This window comes from Miscanthus floridulus, chromosome 7 (assembly GCF_019320115.1).
Source record: "Miscanthus floridulus cultivar M001 chromosome 7, ASM1932011v1, whole genome shotgun sequence".
In the NCBI taxonomy this organism is placed as follows: domain Eukaryota; kingdom Viridiplantae; phylum Streptophyta; class Magnoliopsida; order Poales; family Poaceae; genus Miscanthus; species Miscanthus floridulus.
In genome coordinates this window covers 92,935,828-92,953,390 of record NC_089586.1, presented here as the reverse complement: position 1 = coordinate 92,953,390, position 17,563 = coordinate 92,935,828, and the positions used below count along the sequence as shown (strand labels likewise).

General features: G+C 45.1%; 3 protein-coding genes across 4 annotated transcripts; all 3 read left to right on the top strand.

The window, feature by feature from the left end:
* The first annotated feature begins 4,307 nt into the window (after nucleotides 1–4,307).
* LOC136467321 (uncharacterized) lies at nucleotides 4,308–6,614 on the top strand. 2 transcript variants are annotated; one of them, XM_066465971.1, is made up of 6 exons: nucleotides 4,308–4,778; nucleotides 4,863–4,979; nucleotides 5,639–5,791; nucleotides 5,875–5,988; nucleotides 6,104–6,160; nucleotides 6,274–6,614. In XM_066465971.1, the coding sequence occupies exons 4-6, from the start codon at nucleotides 5,899–5,901 to the stop codon at nucleotides 6,523–6,525; spliced, it is 399 nt and encodes a 132-aa protein (XP_066322068.1). In that variant the 5' UTR covers nucleotides 4,308–4,778; nucleotides 4,863–4,979; nucleotides 5,639–5,791; nucleotides 5,875–5,898; the 3' UTR covers nucleotides 6,526–6,614. The 2 variants fall into 2 exon arrangements, with proteins under 2 accessions (XP_066322068.1, XP_066322069.1); XM_066465972.1 differs by lacking the exon at nucleotides 4,308–4,778 and having other exon boundaries at nucleotides 4,801–4,979.
* A 5,463-nt stretch (nucleotides 6,615–12,077) lies between these two features.
* LOC136467323 (defensin-like protein CAL1) lies at nucleotides 12,078–12,903 on the top strand. The gene is made up of 2 exons (XM_066465979.1): nucleotides 12,078–12,215; nucleotides 12,397–12,903. Exons 1-2 carry the CDS (start codon nucleotides 12,164–12,166, stop codon nucleotides 12,648–12,650), a joined length of 306 nt encoding a protein of 101 aa, XP_066322076.1. The 5' UTR covers nucleotides 12,078–12,163; the 3' UTR covers nucleotides 12,651–12,903.
* Nucleotides 12,904–13,944: 1,041 nt separating this feature from the next.
* On the top strand, nucleotides 13,945–16,627 carry LOC136467320 (ubiquitin-conjugating enzyme E2 2-like). The gene is made up of 5 exons (XM_066465970.1): nucleotides 13,945–14,267; nucleotides 15,124–15,276; nucleotides 15,361–15,474; nucleotides 15,590–15,646; nucleotides 15,774–16,627. The coding sequence occupies exons 1-5, from the start codon at nucleotides 14,010–14,012 to the stop codon at nucleotides 15,900–15,902; spliced, it is 711 nt and encodes a 236-aa protein (XP_066322067.1). The 5' UTR covers nucleotides 13,945–14,009; the 3' UTR covers nucleotides 15,903–16,627.
* The last annotated feature ends 936 nt before the right edge of the window (nucleotides 16,628–17,563 follow it).

The window sequence follows — 17,563 nt, the reverse complement described above, 5'->3', positions numbered from 1 at the left end:
CAACCTTTCACTCCTTCTCTCAGGCAAAACTTCCTTAGTTATTTCCTCTTCCACAACCATCTGCTCTTAATTAACCCCCTTTGTATTGAGGGGCACCAGAGCTTTCCCACATGATTAGCTGTGTCCTTCTCAATCTGAGATTCCTCTCTGTATTTGCCATCTTGTCCTCCATAAACATGAAGCTCTTCATGCTAAGTTCTTGTTCCTTGTTCCCCATGATCTGTGCAGAAGGATCAGCACTCTCATCCACTTCCATTGCCCAAACCTGATGATTCTCTTTGTCTTCATTTTGCTGACTTCATTGCTGCACTTTAGTATAGGCACCAATCCCCTCCTTAACCTATCACTCAAAGATTCACTTTCAGCATCAGAGTCATCAAAGTTGTCATGAATATGAACTCTGTCAACTTGCATATCACTCTCTTTGGATACGTTAGCCTGATTTGTCATACTTTCCTTGTTTTTCTCCTTGACTTGCCTTTGATCATCTTTGGGTCTTTGCCAATCACACGGCTATTGGGATTCACCTATGGAGGGGCAGAGTTAGAAGTATGAACTGAGTGCATTTGTTGTTTGTTCTTGCTTGAGCTAGCTTCAGTAGTCTTGGGGCCACTCACATTAGAAGAACTTATCAAAGCAGAAGTTTTTGGCTGATCTTCAACCTTGTATTTCTTGTGTGGAGGTTCCTTCTCACCAACCTTTACCCCACTTGAGAGAGTCCTCACAGTGTAATCTTCTTGTATCTCCCTCTCAAAGATGAAGTCATGGATGCACATCCCCAAGGTTCCTTCAGCAGTCTTGGGAACTTTAAGGATGTCTCTGCATAATCAGCTCTGTACCTAGTCTTTTCATCAATCTCAACAACCTTCCCAACCAAGCCACCCACCTTGGCTATTGTCCTTATCAACCTCAGATCCCTAGGAATATGCTTCACCCTAAACCAGGCTTGCTGAAGAACTACTTTGGCACCAATTCTGGATGACCACTGCTCTACCTTTATCTGAGCATCAACAAAATTCATTGCAAGAGCTTTGAACTTCCCCCAATCACTCACCATCTTAGCATTAGGGGACCTCATCACAAATCTATTATCCCCCACCTGTCTAGCATTCCACTTGTAAGAGTTGGATCCAACCAAATACATAAATTGTTGCTCAATCTGTTTGGCAGTAGCATGACCTTGCAGAACATTGACAAACACCAATACATTCCTTTTTCCTTTGACACTCTGGGGTCAATACATTCTTCAATGAAAAAGAAGCTTTGATCCTCTACTTGCACAGCGCAAAGCTCAGGCCCTTGATTCACCTCTGGTTGGCTATTCTGATCAACGATTTCTTCATTCACTTGGTTACCACCCATCTTGTTAGCAGCTTGGTCCCATTTGGCCTTATCAGATTCTTGAGCAGACGGGACCTCTTTCGCGATCTCTTTCTTGCCTTCACCATCTTGATTGCTCTTGCAGTCCCTGGTGTTGCGACCTCTTCCACCTGGACTGCCCCCACCCTGACCGCGCCCTTGCCCGCCTCCACCGCCACCCCATCCATAGCCACCTCCCGATCCATACCCGCCTCTTTGCTCGCCGCCTTGGTACATCTTCACATGAATTGTAGCTGTAGGTTCAGATCAAACCATAGCTACAAACGACTTGGTGGGGGATCTACTCCACAAATGGCCAACGAACTTCGCGAGATTGGATTTGGGGATTGGATCAAGATGTGGAGGTGGGGAATCAATCTTAGGGTTTGGCAACCCCTTGATTTGAAAGTGAGGCATCGAGGTGCCAGGGGGATGGGGAATAGGCTTGGGGAGGTGACCGGATCCGTCGTCTCTAACCTCAGGCTCACCCCCCCTCAATGCTCGATGCGTGGCCCAGAATCAGGTGCCCATCCTAGGATCTCTGGGATGATCCTAACCTTGGGCAATAGACGAAACCAGGGTCTCTGACGGGTAGGCCCTTGAAGCACAAATCCTTTCAAAGCCTTCCTGCTCGCCTCCGCGGGTCGCATTGGATCACTAGGACCGCCATTGGAGGCCCAATGCAAGCAGATAGGGATGGACTTCAACTTCACCTCCTCTATATTGATTGCTTCAATGGGATAGGAATCCTTCTCAAAACCATGGGTGAATCCCTTCGCCGAGGGATCCATCGGAAATCCAACGTTCTTCGTCTTCGATCGAGCCCTTGCGCTCTCCGCAATCGTCAGGAAAGCTTGTGCGAAACCGAGCGAGACCTTGCCGACCGCCCCCGTCTTCTTCGGTTCTTAGCTCCGCAGAGACCACCGCCTCGGATCGGTCTCCGAACTCGGGGGCTGAGGTCGATAGAGGAGATCGGAGGGAGGAACACGCTGGAGGCAGCGGCGTCACGGAAGAGGAGACGGTTACTGGCGACGTCTAATTGGTTTGCGCACGTGCTGCTACTTCCGCGGCGACAGGAGGAGCCGGAGATGATTCCACGATCGACTATTAATGCAAGAATCTAGCAGTAGCGCAGGTAATCTAGCGAAATAGAAAGAACTTGGAAGAACGGATAGAAATCGCGGCTGACACCTGCGGGATTCAGACAGTTTGGGGAACGGGTACGACAGAGTTCCGTTCTTCGTACCTAATGACTAGGCGGTGGTTGCGCATGCTTATAACTACATAGCACCGGCCGCTAAGAGCATCTCTAATAGCCTTTCTAAATCTCACTCTCTAAATCATCATTTGGAGAGTCATTTGCATAATAATCATTTTCTACATTTTTTTTATTCTCCAACAGTTCTTCTATATCTCATGCATACTCTAGAGAGCCATTCTCGTCTTCTATTTTTGGCTAGCGAAAAATACGGAATAGAAGATGGCTATATTTGAATAACCATTTAGATAAGCTGTTGGAGGGTAGTTTTTCACCAAAATCTCTATTCCTAGCATTTAGGAAGTATATGGAGAGCCTCTTGAAGATGCTCTAAGCCAGCCATCGCTCCTAGCCTAGTTACAAGGCCAAGGCCCAACTACTCGAAGTAGCCCATCTCATAACATTGTCCTGACTAAAATATATCTTAGCCAATTTTAGTAACTTTGAAAATACCGTACCAGCACTTCCATGAAAAAGTCATCATCTATCAAGCTCAGGGGCATGTTTTTTTTGTTGAGGTCGTCCCTAGTTACGTTAGAGAGAGAGAGGGGGGGGGGAGAGATTGCCTCATGTCTATTTTGTTACTTCCCAAATTAAGCATCGACTAATCTAAGCTCGACGCCAACGCTGTTCATATAAATTAAATTCGGTGCTCCTGTGTTCCAATCAATGTACAGCATCCACGAGAATTCCTCCACGCCCACTTATATTGTCGCCATCAAAGTTTTCAACCATTGATCAATATGGTGCATGCAGAGATGGCAAGCATTGATGCCAAAATGGGAGTAGTCAAGCAGACCTTGCTAAAGGACAAACTGAAAGCGAAGGAGGAGGAGGAAAAAAGCAAGGGGAAGGAAGAGAGCCGGTGCGTATCGCAGAGTCTCCAGTTCAAGGGCTTCTGCCTCAATAGCGGCAAATGCGCCGAGGTGTGCAAGGAGAGCTTTGACAATGGCGAGTGCAAGCTTGGCCAGTCCAACCGCAAGTGCTTCTGCAAGAAGCCATGCCAGTTCATTGGTCTCTTGCTAATTGTTGATATGTGCTCCACTAATTTGTGGGCCTTATAGCTCTCGAGAAACAAAATCACCTTTGATAAATCCCGATCATCAAAACCGTTTTTGCACTTCTTATTTAGCCGGTTATGTACTGGTTTTGGGGCTCCGATTGGAAGGAGCTGCTGATTTTGGCTTGCCCGAACTAAGAGTCCATAGCTATGCAATTCTTTTGCCTCCTATAAATGGACATCTATATTATTATGATTTGTTAATGATGTCGAACTCTATTTCGTGATGTCTTTTAATTTTTTTTTGTGGGTACGGTGAGTTACTATGACTACCTTCTTTGTAACGTTGGACTCCTCTCTTTGATGAGATTAAATCCCAAATGATATAAATTACAAAAAAAAACTATTATCCAATGCATTCGTGCTATACCTTGCCCTGGAGACCCATTTGCAGAAAGGGTTCTCTTTTGGGTCTTGTTATTGGAAAAGATAAAAAATATGTATCGAACCCTTTACCTGTAGCGTTACCCAAATGTGGAATAGGTCTTATATTTTGGGTAGCGGTTGTTGTAGACACTGTAAGGTGTAAGAATCATGTGTCATGATCTTTTCTTTTTCATTTTGGTGATTTAGATGAAATATCGCAAAGTCTAACGCGCTACCCGTCGCGCTCGGCGCCGAGCGCGCGACACCAGGCTGCAACGGGCCGGCCCAGCAGACCGCGCGCCCCCGTCCCTCGATCCAACCCGCTGCGGAATTCGCTCGCCGGCCGCCCCCGAGGCACCGACGCCGAGCTTGTTGCCAGGCGAGCGACCCACCCACCCCCGTGCTTGTCAGCCATGTGCTACCACCACCACTGCGCTCGCCGGCTGCTAGTCGTCCTTGCGCCCGTCGGCCACCAGCCTGCTGCTGCACGTGCTCCGGATCCAGGACCGCCGCGTCAGGTGGCAGACGTGCAGCGCCGCAGGTGGTCGAGGTCGCCACCTTCCAGCTCGCCTCCACCTCATCCTCACCGCCCTCCAGCTTGCCTCGGACGGCCGTATCGGTGCCTCCGTGTGCGGGTTCGCCGCGCTGCGCCGCCACGCCCGCACGAAGAGGTCCCACTCGCAGTGGGAATTGCTGTGTTATTATTCCGCCTTCCAACTGAATCATCTAAGACAGGTCTTTGTTCGTCCCATCTCTCAACTTCTGCGCCAGCTTCAGTATCAACATCCATATAGTCAACTGAATCAATACATGAAGCAGGCACCTCGCATTGCTCTGCAAAGGAATGTTCTGAAGATGCTTCGCTTGTGGATTTGCCAAATTGCACAGAGCTTATCCTAATAGGACCAGGCGACCCACGCGCCTTGATCTGTGCTGGTATATGCTGTAGTCTGCAGGATTTCATTTGAAAATTGAAATTTCTTAGCATGTAGCAAGTTACATAAAAATGAAAATTTCATTTCAGTCCTGTTGTTGTGGCAAGTTACTCAATTGCTATTGGCATTACCTTGCGTTATGATTTCAGAGCTCTATTTTAGTTTTCATTTTGTCTTCTTTAGTTTTTAGTTATTATTTGTCAATTTCATTTCCATTATTTTTGTTGTCACTTTTTGTCAATCAATGGTTTTCCAATGTGTATTCTATATCTCTTGATATATTCATTGCAATTCTGGTAAATTAGTGAGTCCTGTCAGCCAGCTTGTAGTGAGACCTGAAATCTGATCATAGCCAATTCAATTTTGACCCATTTGCTCTTTCCACTATTAAGTGTGAGCAGTGAAGGTATAACTAGGTCTGAATAGGTTCTTTTCTTTTGATTGATGAACTACATTTTTCGTTTTACTTGTTATCTGTATTGGTTGCTTTTAGTTATTTGTTTCAGGTTACACCATTGAATTCTTGTGCAAGGATAGGATTTTCACCAACTTAGTTAGCAGTTGTTTCCATATTATTGTGATGATGTTTAACTGAGCTGTCTGTAATAAGATAGTGCAGTTTAAACTTTATACTGATTCCCATCTTTATTTCTTTGGCAGTCTGATTGGGAAGGTGGATACTTCCCTCTAACACTTCATTTCAGTGAGGATTACCCCAGCAAGCCTCCCAAGTGCAAGTTCCCTCAGGGTTTCTTCCTCCCAAATGTCTATCCTTCTGGAATAGTCTGCCTTTCAATCCTTAACGAGGACAGCGTAAGCTTTGCAACCATTTTCGTAGCCCTGTGTGATGCTATACTGATTTCATGGCCTTACTGTGCCAAAAAAAATTCTGTCAGGGTTGGAGACCAGCTATTACTGTTATGCAGGTTTTCATCGGTATCCAGGACTTGCTAGATCAGCCAAATCCTGCTGACCCTGCTCAAACAGATGGCTATCACCTTTTTATCCAGGTTAGTCAAAATTGATGGACCACAACAAAGATATTGTTTGCCCAAAACCTTACTCCTTTTAGTTTTGAAGTTCAGATAGCCAATCACGTTTGTAACATTTTATTTGGCTTTGTAGGATCCTACAGACTATAAGAGGCGTGTTAGACTGCAAGCGAAGCAGTATCCGGCATTGGTCTGAGAACTTCGCCCTATTTTATTGTGATTTCAGTTCCAAATTTCAGTTTTATTTTTAGTTTTTAATTTTAGCTAGCAATTTCAGTTATTAATTTCATTTTGTAATTTCAGTTTTTATTGGTCCGAGCTCCTCCCGCCTCCATGGCTGTGCCGCCGGCCGCCAGCGTTCCGTGGCCGCGCCGCCCGCCGCCGGAGCACGCAGACCGCCATTGCCCGCCGCGGGAGCTCGCAGGACCTCCGTCGCAGGACCGTGAGACGCCCGCCCCAGCCATGGACGAGCCTCCAGCCGCCCACCGAAGCTCACCCTGCTTATGTATTTGCCATAATTTGTTGGTAGGAGAGACACCAGATGAATGTTATTGAAAAGAGAGAGCTCACATGAAATCAACCCAGCACATCTTTTGCTTAAGCAATGCTCTGAAATTTGGTTTGGTTGAAAAAATAACATCAATATATCCATTTTTTTCTGGCCAATTATGCGAAGCAACTAAATGGGCACAACCTCAGTATATATGACAAAATCTCCATATATTATAGTCTATAAAAGAGCAAACATTATGTAAGGGCAATTTTTTGACTCATATTATCTAGGAAATACCAGCCCTGCACATCTTATCACCCTTCACCACCTTGCCCCATCCTACAACTTCATCTTCAATTTGCCAAAAGCACGGCCGAGGTCCCATAGTTGTGATCTACAGTACTCTTCAAGGTTTACCAAATTAGGTTCCTTTCTTGCAGTCTGCCCACTATAAATAGAGAGATTGAATTGTTGAAATTATCACATTAAGATAGGAAATTCAAGTTTGCAAAAAAACAATTATGCATGTATGTTAATAATGTAGTACAGAACTACTTTCCCAATGCCTTATTATTTGAGAATTTCCACACCGAATATATCAAAGACCTATCATTACTCTGACAAGTGGCAACTTAATTATTAAAGGAAAGAAAAATAAAATTTCTATTAAAAGAAAAAGTAGCTTATACGAAATGATTTTACCTTTTAAATAGTCGAGATTATGTAGTGCTACAGAAACCTCATGCCATACACACAGGAACCATGAAGTTCAGAATTACACATGCAAAAATGCCATTAGGATCTGGCCTTCAAGAATCATTAAGCATCTAATTGACCTAATTACCCATTGTTGCAGTGAAGCCTTGGACTTATGTTTCGTAAAAGTGAGACAATAGATCCATCAGCACTCATCAACCAAATTTTGAGGCCGAAGACTTTTTATGAAGGCACTAAATGAACAGGCTCCCAGATCCGGAAGGGTGTATAGAGCAATTCCATAAGTATGATGGAAAAAGAAGAATTGAGTATGGAATTACTCAAATTTATCAGTACTCAAACTTGGCACTAATTTATGGAAAGTAAACATTCTGCTCCATCTAAAAACAGAAAACAGTTGCATAAAAAAACAGTAAACAGAGAGGAATCATAGTGTCTTGTATATGTGTGGCTCCTCATAACACTTCATCTGGTAAACCAATTAAGAATTTTCAAGCAATAGATATGCATAAACCACAAGCACGAGACCAAATTAGAAACTTTTCTTTTTACCAAAGAAAGAAGCACAATGGACATAAACCACAAACAAGTTCTAATGTAAGATTTTTTATTCTCAGTGAACTGAACTTTGCCAATATGAACTGTGCTAACAATCAGCATGGCCTGAACTTCAACTGTGCCTAACATAGATGCCAAGCAGAAACTCCATTTTGGGTTGTATCCTTTTCTATTCAGATCACCTGGAAGCCAAACCTGTAGAGTTCTAATGAGCAGCAATTGGACTTCATTTCCTATTTATTTCTGACCCTACAAAAATCCTACATAATATCATGTGGTCAAGTACTTACGGTCTTCCAAAGCAAAGGCACTCAACAATGAGGTGGATCGTCCTCATGTGTAGTTCCTTATATTTCTAAGGATGAGAGTTGTATTATTGATCATAAGGTGCTCAATTTATATTTCTACTTGAAATGGAAAAATGGTTTGGTTGCAACAAAAAAAAAGAGTGGAATTGTTGCTTGTCACTGTTTTACCTATAAAGAAGCAACGAACGAATTAGGCATTGATACTTTCTGATGAACTGTCACATAAATATTGGAAGTTTTACTTCTGGGTCTATATGCCATTATCTAATTGAACACACCAGGATCAGAGATGCGGTGAGTAACCAGTGAGATTGCTTTGACGCCTACAATTTTCACCATAGGGAATGTTTAAATTTGCTTTGTTTACCTGCAAAGCCAACAACCAGTTGGGCGTAGCTGCAAATTTAGAACCCTGCCGCCAGTCTCCTCCACACTGGGCCGCCACGAGCACTCATGCAAGGAGCCGATCCAGCATGATAGGGGATAGGGGCTGCCATGATTGGTTAGCGTATGGCTCCTCATTCAACAATCTCACTTGGTTTTTCACTAACAGTTTGTTTCTGATGTTTAGCATATAAACAATTTCTAGCAGATTCTAGGTCCTTAAGCATATCAAAAGTAGCAAAATTATTCTCATGAACTAAAACACCCATACATTTAGCAAGATTGTTCAATTCAACATTATCAATATCAGACAAAGACTAAGATGGTTTAATGGTACCTTCTAAAGACCTCTTTTTAGCTAAAGCTTCATTCTTCTCCATTGTAGTAAGATGAACATCCTTCTTCAACCTTTCACTCCTTCTCTCATGCAAAACTTCCTTAGTTATTTCCTCTTCCACAGCCATCTGCTCTTAATTAACCCCCTTTGTATTGAGGGGCACCAGAGCTTTCCCACATGATTAGCTGTGTCCTTCTCAATCTGAGATTCCTCTCTGTATTTGCCATCTTGTCCTCCATAAACATGAAGCTCTTCATGCTAAGTTCTTGTTCCTTGTTCCCCATGATCTGTGTAGAAGGATCAGCACTCTCATCCACTTCCATTGCCCAAACCTGATGATTCTCTTTGTCTTCATTTTGCTGACTTCATTGCCCCACTTCAGTATAGGCATCAATCCTCCTAAACCTATCACTCAAGGATTCACTTTCAGCGTCAGAGTCATCAAAGTTGTTAGGGATATGAACTCCGTCAACTTGCATATCACTCTCTTAGCCTGATTTGTCATACTTTCCTTGTTTTTCTCCTTGACTTGCCTTTGATCATCTTTGGGTTCTTTGCCAATCACACAACTATTGGGATTCACCTTTGGAGGGGCAGAGTTAGAAGTCTGAACTGAGTGCATCTGTTGTTTGTTCTTGCTTGAGCTAGCTTCAGTAGTCTTGGGTCCACTCACATTAGAAGAACTGATCAAAGCAGAAGTTTTCGGCTGATCTTCAGCCTTGTATTTCTTGTGTGGAGGTTCCTTCTCACCAATCTTTACCCCACTTGAGAGAGTCCTCACAGTGTCATCTTCTTGTATCTCCCTCTCAAAGATGAAGTCATGGATGCACATCCCCAAGGTCCCTTCAACAGTCTTGGGAACTTTAAGGACGCATAATCAGCTCTGTACCTAGTCTTTTCATCAATCTCAACAACCTTCCCAACCAAGCCACCCACCTTGGCTATTGTCCTTATCAACCTCAGATCCCCAGGAATATCCTTCACCCTAAACCAGGCTTGCAAAAGAACTCCTTTGGCACCAATTCTGGATGACCATTGCTCTACCTTTATCTGAGCATCAACAAAATTCATTGCAAGAGCTTTGAACTTCCCCCAATCACTCACCATCTTAGCATTAGGGAACCTCATCACAAATCTATTATCCCCCACCTGTCTAGCATTCCATTTCAATGAGTTGGTTCCAACCAAATGCATAAATTGTTGCTCAATCTGTTTGGCAGTAGCATGACCCTTGATTCACACTCTGGGGACAATACATTCTTCAATGAAAAAAGAAGCTTTGATCCTCTACTTGCGTAGCGCAAAGCTCAGGCCCTTGATTCACCTCTGGTTGGCTGTTCTGATCAACAATTTCTTCATTCACTTGGTTACCACCCATCTTGTTAGCAGCTCGGTCCCATTTGGCCTTAACAGATTCTTGAGCAGACGGGACCTCTTTCGCGATCTCTTTCTTGCCTTCACCATCTTGATTGCTCTTGCAGTCCCTGGTGTTGCGACCTCTTCCACCTGGACTGCCCCCACCCTGACCGCGCCCTTGCCCGCCTCCACCGCCACCCCATCCATAGCCACCTCCCCATCCATACCCGCCTCTTCGCTCGCCGTCTTGGTACATCTTCACATGAATTGTAGCCGTAGGTTCAGAACAAACCATAGCTACAAACGACTTGGTGGGGGATCTACTCCACAAATGGCCAACGAACTTCGCGAGATTGAATTTGGGGATTGGATCAAGATGTGGAGATGGGGAATCGATCTTAGGGTTTGGCGACCCCTTGATTTGAAAGTGAGGCATCGGGGTGCCAGGGGGATGGGGAATAGGCTTGGGGAGGTGACCGGATCCGTCGTCTCTAACCTCAGGCTCATCCCCCCCTCAATGCTCGATGCGTGGCCCAGAATCAGGTGCCCATCCTAGGATCTCTGGGATGATCCTAACCTTGGGCAATAGACAAAACCAGGGTCTCTGACGGGTAGGCCCTTGAAGCACAAATCCTTTCAAAGCCTTCCTGCCCACCTCCACAGGTAGCATTGGATCGCTAGGACCGCCATTGGAGGCCCAATGCAAGCAGATCGGGATGGACTTCAACTTCACCTCCTCTCTATTGATTGCTTCAATGGGATAGGAATCCTTCTAAAAACCATGAGAGAATCCCTTCACCGAGGGATCCACCGGAAATCCGACACTCTTCGTCTTCCATCGAGCCCTTGCGCTCTCCGCAATCGTCAGGAAAGCTTGCATGAAACCGAGCGAGACCTTGCTGACCGCCCCCGTCTTATTTGGTTCTTAGCTCCGCGGAGACCACCGCCTCGGATCGGTCTCCAAACTCAGGGCGGAGGTCGATAGAGGAGATTGGAGGGAGGAAAACGCTGGAGGCGGCGGCATCACGGAAGAGGAGACAGTTACGGGCGACGTCTAACTGGTTTTGTGCACGTGTTGCTGCTTCCGCGGCGGCAGGAGGAGCCGGAGATGATTTCGCGGTCAACTATTAACGCAAGAATCTAGTAGTAGTGTAGGTAATCTACCGAAATAGCAAGAACTTGGGAGAACGGATAGAAATCGCGGCTGACACCTGCGAGATTCAGACAGTTTGGGGAACGGGTACGGCAGAGTTCCGTTCTTCATACCTAATGACTAGGCGGTGGCTGCGCATGCTTATAACTACATAGCACCGGCCGCTAAGAGCATCTCTAATAGCCTTTCTAAATCTCACTCTAAATCATCATTTGGAGAGTCATTTGCATAATAATCATTTTCTACATTTTTTTTCATTCTCCAACAGTTCTTCTATATCTCATGCACACTCTAGAGAGTCATTCTCGTCTTCTATTTTTTGCTAGCGAAAATACAGAATAGAAGATGGCTATATTTGAATAACCATTTAGATAAGCTGTTGGAGGATAGTTTTTTACCAAAATCTCTATTCCTAACATTTAGGAAGGATATGGAGAGCCTCTTGAAGATGCTCTAAGCCAGCCATTGCTCCTAGCCTAGTTACAAGGCCAAGGCCCAGCTACTCGAAGTAGCCCATCTCATAACACTGTCCCGACTAAAAAATATCTTAGCTAATTTTAGTAACTTTGAAAATACCCTACCAGCACTTTTCATGAAAAAGTCATCATCTATCAAGCTCAGGGGCATGTTTTTTTTGAGGTCGTCCCTAGTTACGTTAGAGAGAGAGAGGAGGAGAGAGAGTGCCTCATGTCTATTTTGTTACTGCCCAAATTAAGCATCGACTAATCTAAGCTCGACGCCAACGCTGTTCATATAAATTAAATTCGGTGCTCCTGTGTTCCAATCAATGTACAGTATCCACGAGAATTCCTCCACACCCACTTGTATTGTCGCCCATCAAGGTTGCGCCCTGCAGGTTCAGCGGTTCCTGGTGAAACAAGAGAAAGATGGCGGTGTCTCCCGGAGCGGTGCTCTTCTTATTTCTCCTCGCCGCAGCAGGTGATTAGCTTATGCCTTATGGTGTCAGGCGTTAATTGCTCATTAGCCATCCATAATCTTACTCGTACCTGGCAGATTGATTGGTCACCACAGACCTGTTCTTGGTGATTAATCTGTACGTTGCAAAATCTGCAAAATGGGACAAATGAACTGTGATCACTGATCAATATGGTGCATGCAGAGATGGCAACCATTGATGCAAAAATGGGAGTAGTCAAGCAGACCTTGCTAAAGGACAAACTGAAAGCGAAGGAGGAGGAGGAAAAAAGCAAGGGGAAGGAAGAGAGCCGGTGCGTGTCGCAGAGTCTCCAGTTCAAGGGCTTCTGCCTCAATAGCGACAAATGCGCCGAGGTGTGCAAGAAGGAGAGCTTTGAAGATGGCAAGTGCAAGCTTGGCCTGTCCAACCACAAGTGCTTCTGCAAGAAGCCATGCTAGTTCATCGGTCTCTTGCTAATTGTTGATATGTGCTCCACTAATTTGTGGGCCTTATAGCTCTCGAGAAACAAAATCACCTTTGATAAATCCCGATCATCAAAACCGTTTTTGCACTTCTTATTTAGCCGGTTATGTATTGGTTTTGGGGCTCCGATTGGAAGGAGCTGCTGATTTTGGCTTGCCCAAACTAAGAGTCGATAGCTATGCAATTCTTTTGCCTCCTATAAATGGACATCTATATAATTATGATTTGTTAATGATGTCGAACTCTATTTCGTGATGTCATTTAATTTTTCTTGTGGGTACGCTGAGTTACTGTAATAGCTATGACTACCTTCTTTGTAATGTTGGACTCCTCTCTTTGATGAGATTAAAGCCCAAATGATATCCATTATAAAAAAAAACTATTATCCAATGCATTCTATAACTTGCCATAACCGGTACTAGGAGATAAGCGAGGCCCCTTTTGTAGTGACATGGGCAAGATAACAGTGGGCTAGTGGATCATGTGCACACGGACATACTTTTGGGCCGAACACTACCCAGAAAATGTCCCGTGGGCCAAAACCGATAGGCAAAGTCCGTAAAACTATCAAAAATGATTTCCTATGATTAGTGATTGTCAGGGATTCGTTCAGTTAATCATACATATATAACCATCATTAGAAGTCATACATTACTTGACCGGATCAAGCTATGAAGATACTATTTCCTAAGGCATACATGAAGCTACTATCTTAATTGCAAAACAAAGTCGACAGGAACCTAAGCTGGAATATATATAAATATATTTAATATCTTATGCCGACTCTTTCGGGTCTCCAACAAGAGACCTAGGAGACTTAAACTCAAAATGGGTCTCCAACATAATAGTTATAGTCTTCAAAAGAGTACCTATATGGAAGACCGATTTTAGATGTCAGGAGAGGTATAACCCAAATTTGAGTATGCTCTATCCTGAAGACTCATTTGTAGAAAGAGTTTTCTTTTGGGTCTTGTTATTGGAGAAGATAAAAAATGGGTATTGAACCCTTTACCTGTAGCGCTATCCAATCGTGGAATGGGTCTTTTATTTTGGGTAGCGGTTGTTGTAGACACTGTAAGGTGTAAGAATCATGTGCCATGATCTTTTCTTTTTCGTTTCGGTGATTTAGATGAAATATCGCAAAGTCTAACGCGCTACCCGTCGCGCACGGCGCCGAGCGCGCGTCACCAGGCTGCAACGGGTCGGCCCAGCAGACCGCGCGCCCCCGTCCCTCGATCCAACCCGCTGCGGAATTCGCTCGCCGGCCGCCCCCGGGGCACCGACGCCGAGCTTGTTGCCAGGCGAGCGACCCACCCACCCCGTGCTTGTCAGCCATGTCCTACCACCACCACTGCGCTCGCCGGCTGATAGTCATCCTTGCGCCCGTCGGCCACCAGCCTGCTGCTGCACGTGCTCCGGATCCAGGACCGCCGCGTCAGGTGGCAGACGTGCAGCGCCGCAGGTGGTCGAGGTCGCCACCTTCCAGCTCGCCTCCACCTCGTCCTCACCGCCCTCCAGCTCGCCTCGGACGGCCGTATCGGTGCCTCCGTGTGCGGGTTCGCCGCGCTGCGCCGCCATGCCCGCACGAAGAGGTGTTCGTCCCATCTCTCAACTTCTGCGCCAGCTTCAGTATCAACATCCATATAGTCAACTGAGTCAATACATGAAGCAGGCACCTCGCATTGCTCTGCAAAGGAATGTTCTGAAGATGCTTCGCTTGTGGATTTGCCAAATTGCACAGAGCTTATCCTAATAGGACCAGGCAGCCCACGCGCCTTGATCTGTGCTGGTATACGCTGTAGTGTGCAGGATTTCATTTGAAAATTGAAATTTCTTAGCATGTAGCAAGTTACATAAAAATGAAATTTTCATTTCAGTCCTGTTGTTGTGGCAAGTTACTCAATTGCTATTGGCATTACCTTGCGTTATGATTTCAGAGCTCTATTTTAGTTTTCATTTTGTCTTCTTTAGTTTTTAGTTATTATTTGTCAATTTCATTTCCATTATTTTTGTTGTCACTTTTTGTCAATCAATGGTTTTCCAATGTGTATTCTATATCTCTTGATATATTCATTGCAATTCTGGTAAATTAGTGAGTCCTGTCAGCCAGCTTGTAGTGAGACCTGAAATCTGATCATAGCCAATTCAATTTTGACTCATTTGCTCTTTCCACTATTAAGTGTGAGCAATGAAGGTATAACTAGGTCTGAATAGGTTCTTTTCTTTCGATTGATGAACTACATTTTTCGTTTTACTTGTTATCTGTATTGGATGCTTTTAGTTATTTGTTTCAGGTTACACCATTGAATTCTTGTGCAAGGATAGGATTTTCACCAACTTAGTTAGCAGTTGTTTCCATATTATTGTGATGATGTTTAACTGAGCTGTCTGTAATAAGATAGTGCAGTTTGAACTTTATACTGATTCCCATCTTTATTTCTTTGCCAGACTGATTGGGAAGGTGGATACTTCCCTCTAACACTTCATTTCAGTGAGGATTACCCCAGCAAGCCTCCCAAGTGCAAGTTCCCTCAGGGTTTCTTCCTCCCAAATGTCTATCCTTCTAGAATAGTCTGCCTTTCAATCCTTAACGAGGACAGCGTAAGCTTTGCAACCATTTTCGTAGCCCTGTGTGATGCTATACTGATTTCATGGCCTTACTGTTCCAAAAAAAAAATCTGTCAGGGTTGGAGACCAGCTATTACTGTTATACAGGTTTTCATCGGTATCCAGAACTTGCTAGATCAGCCAAATCCTGCTGACCCTGCTCAAACAGATGGCTATCACCTTTTTATCCAGGTTAGTCAAAATTGATGAACCACAACAAAGATATTGTTTGCCCAAAACCTTACTCCTTTTAGTTTTGAAGTTCAGATAGCCAATCACGTTTGTAACATTTTATTTGGCTTTGCAGGATCCTACAGAATATAAGAGGCGTGTTATACTGCAAGTGAAGCAGTATCCGACATTGGTCTGAGAACTTCGCCCTATTTTATTGTGATTTCAGTTCCAAATTTCAGTTTTTATTTTTATTTTTTAATTTTAGCTAGCAATTTCAGTTATTAATTTCATTTTGTAATTTCAATTTGTAATTTCAGTTTTTATTGGTCCGAGCTCCTCCCGCCTCCGTGGCTGTGCCATCGGCCGCCAGCGTTCCGTGGCCGCGCCGCCGGCCGCCGGAGCACGCAGACTGCCATGGCTCGCCGCGGGAGCTCGCAGGACCGTGAGACGCCCGCCCCAGCCATGGACGAGCCTCCAGCCGCCCACCGAAGCTCTCCCCGCTTATGTATTCTACTAGTTGAGTGCCCATGCGTTGCTACGGGAACAAAAAAAAAAATAGAACAAGGCAATACAACTAAGAGGCTCAAACGAAATTGTCAAAATGATAGATTATTAGATTAGTCTGTGATTAGGTTTCAAAAGCTCAAGAGATTTCTATGTAGCTACTTTTGAAATGGAACAGATAGTTGACTTAGGATGCATAAAACCATAGCTGTGGTGATCACAAAGAGATTCTCTACTCAGTTCAAGAAAAACCAAATTGGTTTAGTGCTTCTCTACTCAGTTCAAGAAAAACTAAATTGGTTTAGTGCTCAACTTAACTTGCTTCGACCACCAAGCAAAATGCTTGTGGGAGGCTGAGGAAACCACTGTCGGCTGCAAAGTGCAAATGTATTTGCCATAATTTGTTGGTAGGAGAGACACCAGATGAATGTTACTGAAAAGAGAGAGCTCACATGAAATCAACCCAGCACATCTTTTGCTTAAGCAATGCTCTGAAATTCGGTTTGGTTGAAAAAATAACATCAATATATCCATTTTTTCTGGCCAATTATGCTAAGCAACTAAATGGGCACAACCTCAGTATATATGACAAAATCTCCTTATATTATAGTCTATAAAAGAGCAAACATTATCTAAGGGCAATTTTTTGACACATATTATCTAGGAAATACCAGCGCTGCACATCTTATCACCCTTCAGCACCTTGCCCCATCCTACAACTTCATCTTCAATTTGCCAAAAGCACGGCCGAGGCGGGGCGGCGGCGGCTCCGGCCTGGTATGGAGGCGAGGGGGATGGGGTCGAGGGATGTGGGAATCAAACCAGAGCGGATGTGCACGGACGGAGTCGCAGCGGAGCCGTACCGGCGGAGGGCGCGCGGGGCGGGGTGCGGCGTTTGAAGCCTAGCATCAAACAAGTAATATCGACCATCGATATCGGATTGGGTTTGACGCCTGTTAGGCCTACTTTGGCAGCATGATTCCACGTGGGGATCCTTGTGTTTTCCACAGGCTAGAAAACCGTCGGGCAGCCTCCCCAGGCCATTTTACGATGCTCTTTAGCAGTACAACGGGCGTGGATTCGAGGCCCGCTTCCACCCGATTTCCACGGGGTAAGGAGCCCGGACTGATGACACCGGGCGTCGATCCCCGTCTCGCATCCCTCGTTCGGGTGTTGCTTCCCCGTTCCGCTTGAGGCGAGGCTCGCGAGTCGCCGCCACCTCGACCTGGCATGTGCCGTCGCCGCCACCTCGATTTCCGTCCTAGCCTCGGTCGCCTCCTCCGTCATAGCCTCGGTCACCTCCTCTGTCCTCACCTCCGTTGCGTCCTCCATCCTCGCCTCAGTCGCCTCGACGCCTCTACCATCGGTTGCCTCGATTGCCCCCATCGTCGATCGTCCGCCTGCCCTGACTAGACCCAAGAAGGTATTCATTCCCCTCCCAGCTCTCGCCAGGTACTACTACACTCGATTTCTTGATCGATCTGAAAGGAACTAGTGCTTACTGCAAGATCTAGGTGTTCTCTACCTTCCCTACATGAACTTTGTGTCTAACTTGATCTAGGAGTTGTATGGGCTTTGCACTGTTTGACAAATTGCAGTAGAA